The sequence below is a fragment of the Neophocaena asiaeorientalis genome, unplaced genomic scaffold (assembly GCF_003031525.2).
Source record: "Neophocaena asiaeorientalis asiaeorientalis breed wild unplaced genomic scaffold, Neophocaena_asiaeorientalis_V1.1 scaffold630, whole genome shotgun sequence".
Taxonomy (NCBI): domain Eukaryota; kingdom Metazoa; phylum Chordata; class Mammalia; order Artiodactyla; family Phocoenidae; genus Neophocaena; species Neophocaena asiaeorientalis.
In genome coordinates, this window is record NW_020171813.1 from 594,016 (window position 1) to 612,990 (window position 18,975).

An 18,975-nucleotide genomic window follows, 5' to 3' on the forward strand; every position below is an offset into this window, starting at 1 on the left:
GTTAACAGAATTATGTTTATAATGACACTGATGGCTGGCAGTTAAGTGCTAGGTATTGCTGTGTATTAAATCCTCCAAACAACCCTACAATGTAGGTAATTTTATCATCTCCATTATACAGGTAAGAAAATGGAAGTAATTGACTTGGGTAAGACCTTACAGCTGATAAATAATAGAGCTGGGATTCGAACATAGATGGTCCTTAGCCACACTGTCCCTGCCTCTCACTGCTAGAAGCATGTTCACTGCAGAATTATTATCACGCCCGCTCTTCCCCGAGTATTGTCATCATTGACTTAGATGTTTAGACCTCTGGAATCAGGCTTGATTCCTCCCTTTTTCTCATACCCTACATCCTGTCCATCAGCAAATTTAATAGTCTATTTTTTAAATACAGCTCATTTCCAACCACTTCTCCTCTTCTCCATGGTTAACACCTGCTCCAAACTATCATATCTCTCCCTTGGACAAACGTAGTCTCTGTACACTGTCTGGCACAACAACAAACAGTGTTGTCTCTTAAAATGCCAATCACTTCCCTACTCCAAGAATTCCATTGCCCTCCACATTTGGAATAAAATCTAGAAGCCCCCAGGATCTCTACTGTGGCCTGTAAGTCCCTACACAACCTGGCCCCTAGCTGCCTCCCCACATCATTTCCTCTCACCCATACCTTTCAACCCCTCTGTTTTCTATCCATCCTGCTTCCCTGCTATTCCTTAAATAGGCCAGCAAACCTGTGTCATTGTGTCATGGCCTCTGCTCATCCTTCTTTAGAACACTTTTTCCCTGTAACCAGATGGCTCACTCCGTTACTGGCTCAATTTCCTGTGCAAATGTTGGTACCTCAGAGAAGCCTTCCCTAACCATAATTTTTAAACTGGTGCCCTCAGCATTCTCCACCCTCTTCCCTGCTTCATTCTTCTTCAAATCACTCACCACTTCCTGACAATAGATTATACGTTCATTGTTTATTTTCTATTCTGTTCACTTGCACAAAAGCACAAAAGTAACCATGTGTTACTCCCTGCCATTCTCTCAGCCCATGGAAGGCACAGTGCCTTGCACATAGTAGGAACTCAGTAAGTGTTTGCTAAATGAACCACTTACATGTGCACCATTAGTGGGCTGGTAGGTGAATCATGACTCACCCATGGAATAAACTCACCTATGGGTCTCTTGCCAGCAAATTACTGTGGAGAATACTTATGAGGATTGGAAAATGTGGTTGGGAAAATTTCAAGGCAGGAGGTAGGGAGTGGGCAAGAAAGGGATCAAGTAAGCAAAGGGATGGAGAGAGTTGTGTGTGGGCTCAAGTGGTTCCCACAGCCATGGGTGTACTGGTTTCTCAGAAAGGGGCAGGGTTAGAATCATGAACATCAGTGGGAGAGGATTCATGATGCAACCAAAGGATCCCAAACTTGGAAGTCTGAGGATTTTAGAGCACAGGTACCACATATATTGACTATATGACCTTGGAAATGTTATTATGACATCTCTGAATCTCAGGTTCTCACCTGCAGATTGGCAGTAAAAATAATAGTACTGACTTTCATAAGTTGTGAGGAAGCTATGAAAAGAATTGTGGAAGGGCTATGCAGATACAAGTTGCTCTTATTTATTCCTTTTCTTCTTCTTCTTATCTAGTCGTGGTAGCATTTATGCATTATTCTTAAAACAGTGTCTAGAACCAGAAGAGAGACTTCAACTTTTATCGTCCATGGCTTAACTGGATGGCAAAGATTCGACACTCTTCTTATTGCCCTGAGACCACCATGCATGGAAGGCCACATGAAGATGCTCTAGTCGGAAGTCCCAGCCTGACATGAGACTGAAGGACCTTCCGATGATTTGAACCCCAGCCTCAAATCCTGCCAGTCCTCTAGTCTTCCCAGCTGAGGCCCTGGACCCTGTGAATCAGGGGTAAGCCAGGCCCACTGTGCCCTGTCTGAGGTCACAGAGTACATGAGATTAATAAAATGGTTGTTTTAAGCTGCTAAATTTTAGGGTGATTGTTATGCAATGGTAGTAACTGGAGCTGGAAAAGCAAATCTTCAAGATGGACAGGCTTACATAGGCTATCCTCCCAAAAATCCCAGTTCCTCAGAAGTTGTTCTGAAAAGGTTGGAATTCAAAGGGGGTGTTTAAAAGGTAACAAATTTTCTTGCTTCTACACACAGTTCCCAAACTGTAATCTTTTAACAAGAAGAACTAGTCTTCACACTCAAGAAGAAAATATCTAAGACTGAATTCTCAGATGGGAAGAGGTTCTTGAAATATCAAGTATTTGAAAACAGACTAGCCAAGATAGGCAGTTGAACTTTCCTGAGCTTGAATCAAGATAAAATATTTAATTAGCCTGTAAACTGACCCCAAGAACATCTGGAGTTTCCAGAAGGGAGAATTTTCTTGTCACTTCTCTTAAGACTGCCAAACAGTGCTGGCTAATGGTGGTACAGAAGCAAAGATGGAAAAGCAAGGTTATCAGCACGGCCTCTCTAATTCCCATCCACAGATTAGAGAACATGGACAAGTGAAGTGAAATTGCTCCAAGCCTATTCGTCTTCTTCAAAATGCAGGGAGTGCAGGGGAGGAAGAGGTTTGGATAATTCCCTACCAGGAGAGCCAAAACAGATCAATCAAAGTAGCTAGTCAGAGGCTTGGGGGAAACTTAGAGACCTGCCAAAATTTTTGACTGAAAGTTCTCTTATTTTAACACAGACAAATGGGACCAAGAATACTTGGGTTGGACAGCAGACCAAAACCTTGTTGCTGGCATTAAACACACCTCATGAACGTATTACCTGATAACATCTTCTGCATACGGGGTCCTAGGTAATGTACTAACCACATAAGTTTTGCACACATTATATCTTTTAAGCATAATAACATTTAATGTCTATTAAGCACTCACTATGCCCCAGGTACTCTGTTAAGGAATTCTTAGGTATAATCTCGTTTTAGCCTTATAGTAAATCCATGGAGCAGGTTTCATTGATACCTCCATGTAGCAGATGGACAGAACGCAGGGCCAGGGAAGGTGAGGCTTCTGTGTAAGGTCATAGATGACCCAAGTGGTCCAATTCCAGAGTCTATAGAAACAGCATGCTCACCATCCTGCCAGCCAATCATTCAATCCTAACAACAACCGTTTAGAAAGGAGGTGGTGTGAGAGGCTTGGAGGGGTTAGGAGGCTTTCCAAGGTCACACCATTGACGTGTGGTGTACCTCATGACTGTCCTAACCACTCTACCTGAGCTGAATCATTTATTCTCATAATCATCCCCATATGAAAAGTACCAATATGATACCCATCTTATAGATGAGGAAACTGAGGCACAGAAAGGGCTGAGTAATTTGCCTATTAGCACAGCTAATAATGACTGGGTTAGGACTTAAATCTGGGCAGTCTGGCTCCACAGTCTGAGATCTGAACCACTCTGCCATGGACCATCATGAACCACTAGGAGGTCAGGCTGAAACCATATAAACTGGGGTTGAGGTGGATGTTTTAAGTATTACCCCCCAAACAAATTTAATTTCTATTAAAAATAAATGCAATCAGTTTTAAATGAATTCTTGCCTTTTCTAAGGAGGAAAAACATGTTCATTTTAAAGACTAGTGGCGTTGTGGGTGTTACTTTACCTCCATGGGCACTGGAGACATGAAGATCTGAGTTCAAGTCCCAATACCACTTCTTACTAGTCTTGCGAGCTTTGACATGTACATTTCCTATGTGAGTGTCAGTTTTCTCACCTATAAAATGGGTAATCACAGTTCCTATCTGCTAACACTGTCATGAGAATTCTATGAATATGCATGTAAAAACTCAGCACACGGCACACAGCACTCAGGGACTGGGATGCATTATTCTCAGAGACGGGCAGTGATGGATCCTGGCAGCACCGTCTGCAGTCAGACAGACTGGGTTCAATTTGTCACAGCTCCTTCACTTACGACTGACTTGTGTGACCCTTGAGCAAGTTGCTTAATTCTTCTGTGCCTCTTTATAAAATATCTACATAGGACAATTTTTAGGGCTGTTTTGATAATTACATATGATGACACACATAAAGTGCTTAAGGAGTGCCTGATACACTGCATGCCTACTCTCAATATATTTAAGGTATCATTATTAATAAACCACAACTACACTTAATAAAAAAAGATAAAATTGATTGAAATTACAAAGGAAAGGTAATTTTAAGATGATTATTATCAATAGTGACTAGAAAAACATTAAAAAGCGGGGCCCAGAAAAGGTGTTGAAAATATCTCCTTTGAAATGTTGCAGGTGGATTGAGCTAGAGGCAGAGGGCTCTAAATCATAGATGCCTCCTCACGTTCTTTCTCTGGCCTGTATTCCATCTTCCAAACACTCAACATGGTACTCAAGACACATTACAAAAACCCATGGCAACCACTGTTGAGTCTGAGTGTCCAGAGTGTGCCTTGCCAGTTCTTCAAGCTAAGGAGGCAGTGAAGCCCACATCACAGTGAAGCTCCTCTTTGTAGGAGGCCTGACATTATCCTTCCAGCTGATAAATCATCTTCCAGGCCCTCAAGAGAATAAGCAGTGGAAACAGGATTTCAGTTCAAATTGTTTCTTTTTCTCATTTGTAGCCTCAAATTTCCTATCTTGTGTGATTCTGCTCTCAGACATTATAACATTGACAACTTGGAGATTTCAATGATAAGAAGGCTACTTAATCACATATTACACAATCCAGTAATCTTCCCTTTCATCCAAGTGCATCATTTTTGGAGTGAGCATCATAGCACCACAGTCTCTGGTCACGGGGAAGTAACTTCCAGCAGCAGGAAGGAAACATTTTCTGGTTCTAATATTTCATTTTGTTTTCTTTTCTATTCAGTGCTCAGGATAAGATTTCTAATATCACCAAAATCAACTTCCTTTTTTTTTTTTAAGAATAGAAATTATTCTCATTAGGACATGTTAAGGGGGAGGTGGAAACCAACATCAAAGTTTTCCCAAATGGGAGCTTGATGTGAAACCACAGTGGAAACCTTGTGAACAACTGAAGAAAACTGTTGTTTTTTATCATCCATCATGCTTGGTGTTAGCCACTCAAACACTGCCAGTCAACAAACTGTGAACAGAAAATCTTTTGAGAAAGGAGCTTGTTTGTGATATCCAGAGGGAATGCTTTAATTGACTTAATTTTTCAGCTCTTGTCTGAGTCCACAACTGAGAGGTTAGCTATGTTTCAGAGGCCCAGCCCAGGGACTGCAGGAGCGTGGTCTGAACTCAAACACCTCCAGGGGCCATTGGAGCCATTCCAGTGAGTGAAGGAGGCTGCCTAGGAGTGAGCACAAGGACACACTTGGATTCTGGGTAGGGGCAGCTGCTGACCATCACTGTACAAGAACTAAAGGCTCCATGTTGCCAGATTTCCTGGCAAAAGAAAAAATCTGGAGTTTTATGAAAAATCCCCTGATCTTTAAGTTTTGTCAACCAGTACAAAACTTGTTTAAACATATGAAGGCCAGATAAACTATGTCTGGAAATTAGATAGAGGCCTTTAGCTTTAAATTCGTGACCTCTGGTAAAATAGAGATAATATGGGTTTTAGAATCAACCAGATTCCAGCTTTACTATTGACTAGTTGTATGACCTGGTGATTTATTAATTCTGCCCAAGCCTCAGTTTCCTTACCTGGTTAATAAAGTCTGCATTGCAGGGTAGTTGTGAGGATTAGAAGGAAAATATGTAAAACGACAAATACATAGCTGGTATCAACAATTAGAGATGGCTACTTAATTTTGTTATCACCTAAATGTTCATATTGTCTGACACATTTTCATAAAATTCCAGCATTTTGGAGCAATAGGAAATTGAAAATCTCAGGTATAGGTGAAACTGCTATTTTCGACTCTGTCCTCCTGGCTCCATACACAAAAGGATGCTGCCTCACTATTTACCCAAGCATGAAAGAAACGTGTTCCACAGAACTCCTCCATGAGCCCTCTAGCCAACAAAGAATTGCTGAAAAAAGTTCATAGTCCACTCTTTTGGGAGTGGGCAAGGCCACCACCATGGACCCATATTTCTCCTATGTACTGCCAGTAGGGATGCTGGATCAGATGGTATCCAGACACTACATCTGTATAGATGGGGAGTGGGGAGAGAAGATGGGGAATAGTGGAGGGATGGAGGAATGATTGATTTTTAGTTCCACCCCATATATAGGTAGCCAAGGCACACTTGAAATGGTCTATCCACCACACATTGAAGGAAAGGAAAAGGTTTAAGTTAGAATGTTGATTTGAGCCCCCTTTCTCAAGTTCACATGACCATCTATGGCTCCAGGCCTCTGGGTCTGAGATGGGCTGCATTCTACTAAACTCTGAGGTCTTTGAGGACACAAAAGATGTCTTTTACATAGTACTCAGTACGTGCTAGGTTTAATTTCAATGTCTGTGCCACCTTTTTACAGGGTTATTATGAGAAGTAAGTGAAATAATTTAAGTAGATGGGCTTTGTGAATGTAAAGTATTATATGGATACATTATTATTATAAACAATAATAATCTTGCATTAACATCCACTGATAATTAATGTGTTAGATATAACCACACTAATTATTACTAACAATTATTATTACCAACAATCCACCAAAGCATGTGATTCATCATGACATGTTTTCATCTGGAATTGATCCAAAGGTAATTCATCCTGAGAATTACTTAGAGCTTCCTATGGAGGAACTCAATAACTATGTATTAAGATTAAATGGAAAACTGGAATTAAAGGTGATTGGCAACATCCTAGTAGTGTGGGCAGTCATTTGGCTTTTTCCAATGAGAACAATTACTCTGCCATCTACAAGATCTCTGCCAAGGGCCACAGTATCAGGAGTGTAGCTCTGCTTCATGGAGAGCATCCAGGTGCCCAGGGAACTGAATAAAAGGCTCCAGTTCATAAGGGCTCTTGCCTTGTGAATCCCTGAGAAGTGTTAATTTATTCCACTTGCATATGAAGTTTAGTGCCTGGGAGTTAGTGAATATCAGCACTCACTAGAAGCCAGGGGGAAATATTTCCAGCCTTCACTGGAAGACAAAATGTGTTTTAAATTATCAGCACACTGAACTGTACCATATACTATCACCATTAAATGGCCAGGAGCAGGTACAGGGGGATTTTTTAAATGGGTATGAATTAAATTAGGGAAATTAAATGATAGGTCTGAAACTCTCCACTGGGAATGCATTTCCAAGCTACAAGTTTTCCTTTCCTTCCTTTTTGACAGTTACAATCATGGTCATTAAAGATTTACCAGAAGGTTTATCATCTCATCTTTATACTCTGAGAGGAAACAAAAAGCATCCTCTCCATCTCCTCAGCCCTCAAACATACACTCCAAACCCTGCTGGTCTGCAAAGAGCAACAATCTGTTCTACATTTCAGAACAATTGATTCCCAGTATTTCAGAGACACAGATTTATCCTCATCAACTCCTTTTTTGAAGTACAGTTGATTTACAATATTAGATTAGTTTCAGGGTTATAGCAAAGGGATTGAGTATTTTGATAGGTTATACTCCATTTAAAGTTACTAAAAAATAATAACTATAACTCCCTGTGCTGTACATATATCCTTAATGGATAAAAAGGATGTGGTGTATATATATATATATACAAAGAAATACTACCCTAGCATAAAAAAAAATGAAATTCTGCCATTTACAATAACATGGATGGACCTAGAGAGAATTATGCTTAGTGAAATAAGTCAGAGAAAGACAAATACTGTATGTTATCACTTACATGTGGAGTCTAAAAAATAAAACAAAGGAATGTATATAGCAAAACAAAAACAGGTTCACAGATACAGAGAACAAGCTAGCGGTTACCAGTGGGGAGATGGAAGCGGGAAGGGGAAACATCAGGGAAAGGGATTAAGAGACACAAACTACTATGTATTCTTACTGACTCTTAATATCATTAACAGCACAGAAGGTCGGATTGTAGGTCCTTTTGAGTCTAACTATCAGCCTTACATTTTTATGATACACTTTAGGAATCAAATGGTCTCTTCCACTGCAAACAGGCTACAGCCCATTTAAAAAGCAAGCAGTGCCCCTGCATATGAGCTGGGCATCAGAAGGTAGTTATAATTATTACAGTAGTAACCTGAGCTGTAAACTAGGGCATAACAGGGGCATAATGCTATTACAAAAAGCACAGGGGGACCTTCAACATGGCAGAAGTAAGACGTGGAGATCACCTTCCCCCTCAAAAATACATCAGAAATACATCTACATATGGAACAACTCCTACAGAACACATAGTGAATGCTGGCAGAAGACCTCAGACTTCCCAAAAGGGCTGTGCTGGAACTTCTCTGCTGGACTCCTGGACTTCCACAAAGATTGCTTTGGCAGGGACCGTCAAGATGGTGGAGGAGTAAAATGTGGAGATCACCTTCCTTCCCACAAATACATCAAAAATACATCTAAAGGTGGAACAACTCCTACAGAACACCTACTGAATGCTACCAGAAGGCCTCAGACTTCCCAAAAGAGGCTTGGTGCTCCGGCCAGGTGTCAAGCCTGAGCCTCTGAGATGGGAGAGTTGAGTTCAGGACATTGGTCCATGAGAGACCCCCTGGCCCCACGTAATATCAAACAGTGAAAGCTCTCACAGAGATCTCCATTTCAACACTAAGACCTAGCTCCACTCAACAACCAGCAAATACAGTGCTGGACACCCTTTGCCAACAACTACCAAGACAGGAACACAAGCCCACCCATTAGCAGAGAGGCTGCCTAAAATCATAATAAGTTCACAGACACCCCAAAACACACCACCGAATGCGATCCTGCCCACCAGAAAGACAAGATCCAGTTTCAACCACCAGAACACAGGCACCAGTCCCCTCCACCAGGAAGCCTACAAACACACTAAACCAACCTTAGCCACTCAGGGCAGACCAAAAACAATGGGAATTATGAACCTGCAGCCTGCGAAAAGGAGATTAAACAAAATGAGGAGACAGAGGAATACACAGCAGATGAAGGAGCAAGGTAAAAACACACCAGACAAAACAAATGAAGAGGAAATTCAGAGTAATCATAGTAAAGATGATCCAAAATCTTGGAAACAGAATGGAGAAAATACAAGATTTGTTTAACAAGGACCTAGAAGAACTAAAGAGCAAACAAGCAATGATGAACAATACAATAAATGAAATTTAAAATTCCCTAGAAGGAGTCAAGAGCAGAATAACTGAGGCAGAGGAACGGATAAGTGATCTGGAAGACAAAATAGTAGAAATAACTACCACAGAGCAGAATAAAGAAAAAAGAATGAAAAGAATTGAGGACAGTCTCAGAGACCTCTGGGACAACATTAAACATAACAACATTTGAATTATAAGGGTCCCAGAAGAAGAAGAGAAAAAAAAAAGGTACTGAGAAAATATTTGAAGAGATTGCAGTTGAAAACTTCCCTAACATGGGAAAGGAAATAGCCACCCAAGTCCAGGAAGTACAGAGTCCCATACAGGATAAATCCAAAGAAACACGCCAACATACATGTTAAAAAACTATTAAAAATTAAATACAAAGGAAAAATATTAAAAGCAGCAAGGGAAAAGCAACAAATAACATACAAGGGAATACCTATAAGGTTAATAGCTGATCTTTCAGCAGAAACTCTGCAAACTAGAAGGGAGTCGCAGGACATATTTAAAGTGATGAAAAGGAAAAACCTACAACCAAGATTACTCTACCCAGCAAGGATCTCATTCAGATTCGATGGAGAAATTAAAACCTTTACAGACAAGCAAAAGTTAAGAGAATTCAGCACCAACAAACCAGCTCTACAACAAATGCTAAAGGAACTTCTCTAGGCAGGAAACTCAAGAGAAGGAAAAGATATACAATAACAAACCCAAAACAACTAAGAAAATGGTAATAGGAACATGCATATCAATAACTACCTTAAATGTAAAGGGATTAAATGGTCCAACCAAAAGACATAGACTGGTTGAATGGATACTAAAACAAGACCCATATATATGCTGTGTACAAGAGACCCACTTCAGACCTAGGGACACATAGAGACTAAAAGTGAGGGGATGGAAAAAGATATTCCACGCAAATGGAAACCAAAAGAAAGCTGGAGTAGCAATTTTCATCAGACAAAATAGACTTTAAAATAAAGACCATTACAACAGACAAAGAAGGATACTACTTAATGATCAATGGATAAATCCAAGAAGAAAATATAATAATTGTAAATATTTATGCACCCAACATAGGACTACCTCAATACATAAGGCAAAAGCTAACGACCATAAAAGAGGAAATTGACAGTAACACAATAATAGTAGGGGACTTTAACATCTAGCTTTCACCAATGAACAGATCATCCAAAATGAAAATAAACAAGGAAAAACAAGCTTTAAATGATACATTAAACATGATGGACTTAATTGGTATTTATAGGACATTCCATCCGAAAACAACAGAATACAGATTCTTCTCAAGTGCTCATGGAACATTCTCCAGGAGAGATCATATCTTCGGTCACAAATCAAGCCTTGGTAAATTTAAGAAAATTGAAATCATATCAAGTATCTTTTCTGATCACAATGCTATCAGGCTAGATAACAATTATGGGAAAAATCTGTAAAAAATACAAACACATGGAGGCTATAAAATACACTACTTAATAGCCAACCAAGAGATCACTGAAGAAATCAAAGAGGAAACCAAAAATTACCTAGAAACAAATGATAATGAAAACACGATGACCCAAAGCCTATGGGATGCAGCAAAGCAGTTCTACAAGGGAAGTTTATAGCAATGAAATCCTACCTCAAGAAACAACAAATATCTCGAATAAACAGCCTAACTTTAAACCTAAGGCAATTAGAGAAAATAGAACAAAAAAACACCCCAACGTTAGCAGAAGCAAAGAAATCATAAAGATCAGACCAGAAATAAATGAAAAAGCAATGAAGGAAATGATAACAAAGATCAATAAAACTAAAACCTGGTTCTTTGAGAAGATAAGCAAAATGGATAAAACATTAGCCCAATCCATCAAGAAAAAAAGGGAGAAGACTCAAACCAAAAGAATTAGAAATGAAAAAGGAGAAGTAACAACTGACACTGCAGAAATACAAAGGACTATGAGAGATTACTACAAGCAACTATATGTCAATAAAATGGACAACCTGGAAGAAATGGACAAATCCTTAGAAAAGCACAACCTTCCAAGACTGCACCAGGGAGAAATAAAAAATATAAACAGACAAATTACAAGCAATGAAATTGAAACTGTGATTAAAAATTTTCCAATGAACAAAAGCCCAGGACCTCATTCTATGAGGCCACCATCACCCTGATACCAAAACCAGACCAAAATGTCACAAGAAAAGCAAACTATGGGCCAATATCACTGATGAACATAGATGCAAAAATCCTCAACTAAATACTAGCAAACAGAATCCAACAGCACATTAAAGGAATCATACACCAGTATCAAGTGGGGCTTATCCCAGGAATGCAAGGATTCTTCAATATATGCAAATCAATCAATGTACTACACCATATTAACAACCTGAAGGATAAAAGCCGTATGATTACCTCAACAGGTGCAGAAAAAGATTTGACAAAATTCAACACCCATTTATGATAAAAACCCTCCAGAAAGTAGACACAGAGGGAACTTACCCCACATAATAAAGGTCAGATATGACAAACCCACAGCCAGCATCATTCTCAATGGTGAAAAACTGAAACCATTTCCACTAAGATCAGGAACAAGACAAGCTTACCCACTCTCACCACTATTATTCAACATAGTTTTGGAAGTTTTACCCACAGCAATCAGAGAAGGAAATGAAATAAAAGGAATCTAAATTGGAAAAGAAGATGTAAAACTGCATCACTGCTTGCAGACGACATGATACAATGCATAGAGAATCCTAACGATGCTACCAGAAAACTACTAGAGCTAAACAATGAATTTGGTAAAGTAGCAGGATAGAAAATTAATGCACAGAAATCTCTTGCATTCCTATACACTAATGATGAAAAATCTAAAGGAGAAATTAAGGGAACACTCCCATTTACCACTGCAACAAAAAGAATAAAATACCTATGAATAAACCTATCTAAGGAGACAAAAGACCTGTATGCAGAAAACTATAAGACATTGATGAAAGAAATTAAAGAAGATACAAACAGATGGAGAGATATACCATGTTCATACATTAGAAGAATCAACAATGTGGAAATGACTATACTATCCAGAGCAATCTACAGATTCAATGCAATCCTTATCAGACTACCAATAGCATTTTCTACAGACCTAGAACAAAAATGTTCACAATTTGTATGGAAACACAAAAGACCCCAAATAGCCAAAGCAATCTTAAGAAAGAAAAACAGAGCTGGAGGAATCAGGCTCCCTGACTTCAGATTATACTACAAAGCTACAGTAATGAAGACAGTATTGTACTAGCACAAAAACAGAAATATAGATCAATGCAAGAGGATAGAAAGCCCAGAAATAAACCCATGCACATATGGTCACCTTATCTTTGATGAAGGAGGGAAAAATATACAATGGAGAAAATGACAGCCTCTTCAATAAGTGGTGTTGGGAAAACTGGACAGCTACATGTAAAAGAATGAAATTAGAACACTCCCTAACACCATACACAAAAATAAACTCAAAATGGATTAAAGACCTAAATGTAAGGCCACACAGTATAAAACTCATAGAGGAAAACACAGGCAGAACACTCTAGGACATAAATCACAGCAAGATCCTTTTTGACCCACCTCCTAGAGGAATGGAAATAAAAACAAAAATAAATAAGTGGGACCTAATGAAACTTAAAAGCTTTTGCACAGCAAAGGAAACTATAAACAAGATGAAAAGACAACCCTCAGAATAGGAGAAAATATTTGCAAATGAAGCAACTGACAGAGGATTAATCTCCAAAATATACAAGCAGCTCATGAAGCTCAATATCAAAAACACAAAAAACCCAATTCAAAAATGGGCAGAAGACCTAAATAGACATTTCTCCAAAGAAGATATACAGATTGCCAACAAACACATGAAAGGATACTTGGTATCACTAATCATTAGAGAAATGCAAATCAAAACTACAATGAGGTATCACTTCACACCAGTCAGATTGGCCATCATGAAAAAATCTACAAACAATAAATGCTGGAGACAGTGTGGAGAAAAGGGAACCCTCTTGCACTGTTGGTGGGAATGTAAATTGATACAGCGCCTATGGAGAACAGTATGGAGGTTCTTTAGAAAACTAAAAATAGAACTACATATGACCCAGTAATCCCACTACTGGGCATATACCCTGAGAAAACCATAATTCAAAAAGTGTCATGTACCACAATGTTCATTGCAGCTCTATTTACAATAGCCAGGACATGGAAGCAACCTAAGTGTCCATCGACAGATGAATGGATAAAGGAGAGGTGGCTTATATATACAATGGAATATTACTCAGTCATAAAAGAAAATGAAATTGAGTTATTTGCAGTGAGGTGGATGGACCTAGAGACTGTCATACAGAGTGAAGATAATCAGAAAGAGTAAAACAAATACCGTATGCTAACACATGTATATGGTATCTAAAAAAAAAAAAAAGTTTCTGAAGAACCTAGGGCCAGGACAGGAATAAAGACTCCGACGTAGAGAATGGACTTGAGGACATGGGGTGGAGGAAGGGTAAACTGGGACGAAGTGAGAGAGTAGCATTGACATATATACACTACCAAATGTATAGCTAGCTAGTGGAAAGCAGCTGCATAGCACAGGGAGATTAGCTCAATGCTTTGTGACCACTTAATGGGGTGGGATAGGGAAGGTGGGAGGGAGACGCAAGAGGGAGGGGATATGGTGACACAGGTATACATATAGCTGATTCACTTTGTTATACAGCAGAAGCTAACACACCATTGTAAAGCTATTATATGCCAATAAAGATGTTTAAAAAAAAAGATAAAAACAAAAAAACAAACAAGAACAACAACAAAATGCACAGGCCAGAAATCACAATTAATAACAAAGAAATATCAATCTCTAGGTATGTCTTCCCCAAAAGAGGTTCAGCTGTAAAAGCAACAGCCTATGGTAGTAATGTGTTAACAAACTCCCTTTCCTCTTTTCCCCACCCAGCCAAATTCTGTACCACCCATGGAGACTCCGAAATCACACCAGCTACTTATTTACCCTCTAATTAATTAAAATTCAATAATTAAACTTTTCCATTCCTCAGTTTTACAGTCCACCTTTCAACTGCTCAGTGGCCACCTCTGGTTGTCGACTACCTACTGGCCAGCACAGGCAGAGAACATGTCCATCACTGTAGGGAGTTCTAGTGGACAGTGCTGATCTCTAGAGAGGCTCTTTTGCCAAACTTCAAAACTCTGAAAAAGAAGCTCACCTTGTTTATCTCTCTCATCCTTACACCCCCAACAATCTCTTTATTATGCAAATCAGTTTAGCCTCTCAGGTTTTTCTTTTTTCTTCACTTAGTCATTTACCAGATTTCACATAACAAAGACACTCAGGAACTGACACAGCGGGCATGAATCCTCTTCTGCATTGTTTTCTCTGAATTCTGTAATTCTGCACATAGAAATCTCTCTGTAATTCCAGACATGTTCTAAGGGACAGATACAGGAAAATGTGCATCAGTTATGTCCCAGGGCAATGGCCATGTTTGCCAGTTTTAACTAAACATAGAAGGTAGTAGGTGTGTGGTTTAAATAGACTGTCAGGTGCTTCTCACTTTGAGCACAGGACCACGCACTGAACTTGCACCAAAAAGTAGGTGTTAGCACTAAATAAATATGCACTACTTCATGACTGAGTACATGATTCTCCCAGTTACTGTGAGTTGTCAGAAGGTCTATGTGCTTGTCAGTTACCTCTGTGCTTTCAAGTGTGTTCTGGACTCTTCCCTGGAACCTTGCCAACTGGCTTCCACCAGGGGTGTGGTCACTGGAAGGCATGGATGGGAGACCTAAGATGACAACCCCTTCCTCATCTCCCTTTCAGGCAACGTTTCCAGCATTACCTGCATCTCCTCTACCTTGCTGGCTACCATTAGATAGGCCCTCCTTCCACAGATCTAGCTTCTGCTCGATGGTCCAGCTGGTACTAACACCTCCTTTTGTCCTTCTCTCCCAGTGGTGTGCTGGTAAATGCTTAGCAACCGGTTCTCTTGGTGGGGAGAAAGTTCTGATTTGAAACGTTTGCCAATGTCTGTGGTGTAAATACTTATACCCAGGCTAGCAAAATTCCTGAAGATTTAACAATTGACTCTCTCAAGCCTCTACAAGCTAGCTTCAGTATATCACTGCTCTACTCTAAGTCAAGTAGCAGCTTCCCGTTGTTAATCTCTGGGTTTCCTCACAGTTCCTACTTAGTTTCTCAAGATTCCCAACTCCTTTGTTATTAGTTATTGAATAAAATCTTTTCTATTAGCTACATGGTGTGGGCTCTGTTTTCCAAACTATATCCTAAATGTACAGTCTTAAGGTTAAAATTTATTAGAGAAGTGCTTCTCAAAGTTCCACAGTATAAATCAGTCATATCACTAAGCATGCTGGAAGTTCAGCTGACACTACTTTTAAAGAGTAAGACTTTCTAGATGAAGGAAGCAGTGAATCAGTTTACAATGTGGCACAAACTTCTTATCTCATTGTGCACTGGTAACAAAATGTTTGCAGGCTGGTAGCTGTGGGCAAACAGACTTTAAGTAACTCTGTAGAAAAGCACTTTGGAAAAGCAATTTGGCAAATGTATCAAAAGCCCCCAAAGTGTCCCATCCTTTGTTCCACTAGTTCCACTTTGACAGACTATCTCCTAGGAACTCATCCAAAAAGAAGGGAAAAGCCTTATGCTCAAAGATGTTTACTGCAGCATTATTTAAAATAGGGTAGTTTTTTGTGTGTTTTTTTTTTTTTGTGGTACACGGGCCTCTCACTGTTGTGGCCTCTCCTGTTGCGGAGCACAGGCTCCGGACACGTAGGCTTTAGCATCCATGGCTCACGGGCCCAGCCGCTCCGTGGCATGTGAGATCTTTCTGGACCGGGACACGAACCCGTGTCCCCTGCATCAGCAGGCAGACTCTCAACCACTGCACCACCAGGGAAGCCCAAAATAGGGTAGTTTTGAAAGCAACTTCAAAGTGAAAAAAATAGGAAAATGATCAAATAAATCTGCTTGATGGGATATTATGCAGTCTTAAAAATTATAATTATGAATATTATAACAATATGGAAAAAACATATACTACTAAGTAATAAAATCAGGAAAGAAAATTTTATGTGCATGATAAGTATCATGTAAGAATATGAATGCCAGAAGGAAAAGACTGAAAAGAAATATATACAAATAATAAATAAATTATGTAAGGGGGGGTCTCAGGAGATGAAGTCTTTTTCTCTAATTATCCAAGACGGTCCTATTATCCTAATGTAGATATTCCATTTAGTTTTGTTAAACAAAAACTAAAAGACAGTAAAGCCCACCAACAAAGTCATGGAGAATATTTAGAAGGGAAAAAAAAGACATTACACATTAAGATGTCTGTGAATGCTGTTTTATATTTATAATATAAGACCTGGATGAGCTGGAAGTTAAATGAAGATCCCCTATCTGCCATCTGTCATTCATCCCCTCATGCGTGTTATGTTGCCTTCTCACCTGAATTTCTTCTGCTTACCAACTTCTATCAAACCACCCTTTCAGAGAAGTGGCTTTTATCACATATGTACAGGTAAGTAAACATGCTACCTGTGAGGTCTTCTGAGCCTTCTTCCTGCTGTGGAGTGAAGATGTTGGCCCCTAGAGGAGCACCTGTCAGCTCCTTGCAAACAGATGGAAGAAGGACTCAAGTCTATCCTCAGGGATCCAAACAAGGTATTTGTCTACACTTGATCTACTCAGTATGGATTCAAACCCCTCACCCAAATTCCACTGGGCATCTGGTTCCCTTAGAGACAATAACAACTGCTTCCTTGGCTGCACCCCCTGTTCCTTCCTCTCCTGCCTTCCACCTGAGACCAGATATTTTAAAACATTGCTAACTTAGACCACGTACCAAGAACAAAAATTAAAAACAACAACAACAAAACAACCCAAAACTTAAAAACAGTCCTCATCCAATTTGTTTCAACTTTTAAATAAACAAACAGAACCCAACTTCAGAATTCAACATGCAATATTGCCACACAAACCACCAAAGACCACACCAATGGCCACCATAAGTATAAAATAGCAATAAAGATCTCAGGCCCTGGAGCTTGACTGGGAAATATTAGATTTTCCACTTACCTAATCTTTGTTTCCTCACCTGTTTCCCCATAGGATTGTTATATGGACAAAGTTAGTTATTTTACATAAAGCACTTAGAACAGCACCTGACACTTGATAAGCACCCAAAAAAGTTTAGCTAATATTAAGTTTTCACTCCAAAAAATAAATGTGTGATGTGGCCCCTGTAAGGCAGTCCCTGTTGCCCATCCCCAGGAGCTACTATGTCTAAAATGAGCACACAAATTAAGGGTAAATGTCAAAATATCCACAGTATTAAAACATCACAATATGGATGTTGATGTCCATCGACAGATGAATGGATAAAGAAGATGTGGTACATATATACAATGGAATATTACTCAGCCATTAAAAATAATTAATTAATGCCATTTGCAGCAATATGGATGGACCTGGAGATTATTATACTAAGTGAAGTAAGTCAGACAGAGAAAGACAAATATCACGTGATATCACTCATGTGGAATCAAAAAAAATTATATAAATGAACTTATTTACAAACAGAAACAGACTCACAGACTTAGAGAATAAACTTATGATTAGCACGGGAAAGGGTATGGGGGCAGGATAGACTGGTAGTTTGAGATTGATATGTACACACTGCTATATTTAAAACAGATAACCAACAAGGACCTACTATATAGCACAGGGACCTCTGCTCAATATTCTGTAATAACATAAGTGGGAAAAGAATTTGGAAAAGAATAGATACATGTATATATATAACTGAATCACTTTGCTGTGCATCTGAAACTATCACAACATTGTTAATCAACTATACTCCAATATAATATAAAAATTGTTTAAATAAATAAAAATCATGATATAAACAGAAATGTGATCATATTCATTTCTAGAATTTTCCATCTCACCAAAATAAATGACCTGAAGACAGGAAATGCCAAAATATTTTCAAATCACTCCTCCCGCCATGCTTCTGTTCATTTCACTGGACATGCCTACCTCGAACCACTGCCCGTGGGACTGCATCTTGAGGATGACACAGGGGTCTGGTTTGGAAAGGGCATCTCTGTCGGAAATGCCTTTGCATGCCACACGCAGCTCAACTTTGGTCAGGCAGGGGCTGTTAAAGATTCCCAGTGTATTGGCAGCTGACTCATAAATGTTGCTCATCTTCTTCATTCTGTTTTAGGCAAGAAAAAGAGGAAAAAATAGATGCCAATCACCACAGTATTTTTCAAAGGAAAAAGCTTCCCAGTCACCCTTCAGGAAAATGTTCAACACACACTATCGAGTACTGAATATATTAATTATCTAGCTTTCCACAGCAGGGTCAGAGTTCCAGTGAAACAAACAAACAAACAAAACCAAAAGAAAAAACAACCAAAATACCCAATAGGTGCTAATGCACTTGGCTAAGAACACTATTTTCTTATATGATTTGCATACATTTGCATAGTAAAATTTTTAGTCTGTGAAATAATATTAACGAATTAGTGCAACAGACTGCAAACTGTAATCCAGTTCTATATTAAGTGCATGGCTTGCGTGAAATTTTACAGAGTTGTTGGTTAATCAGTTTAGTCACATTCCAAGTTGTTCAGATTCCTCCCAAATCCAGCTCTTCTTTTCCTTCTGTGTGATGGCACAGA

The 18,975-nt window shown here is 39.2% G+C and overlaps 1 protein-coding gene across 1 annotated transcript in view; it reads right to left on the reverse strand.

Moving 5' to 3' along the window:
* Nucleotides 1-18,505, reverse strand: part of CPNE4 (copine 4) — a 407,444-nt gene extending 388,939 nt beyond the window's left edge. The window contains exon 1 of the mRNA XM_024734696.1: nucleotides 18,326-18,505. Coding sequence (XP_024590464.1) covers nucleotides 18,326-18,505 — 180 coding nt within the window. The remainder of the gene's footprint in view (nucleotides 1-18,325) is intronic.
* Between the last annotated feature and the right edge of the window lie 470 nt (nucleotides 18,506-18,975).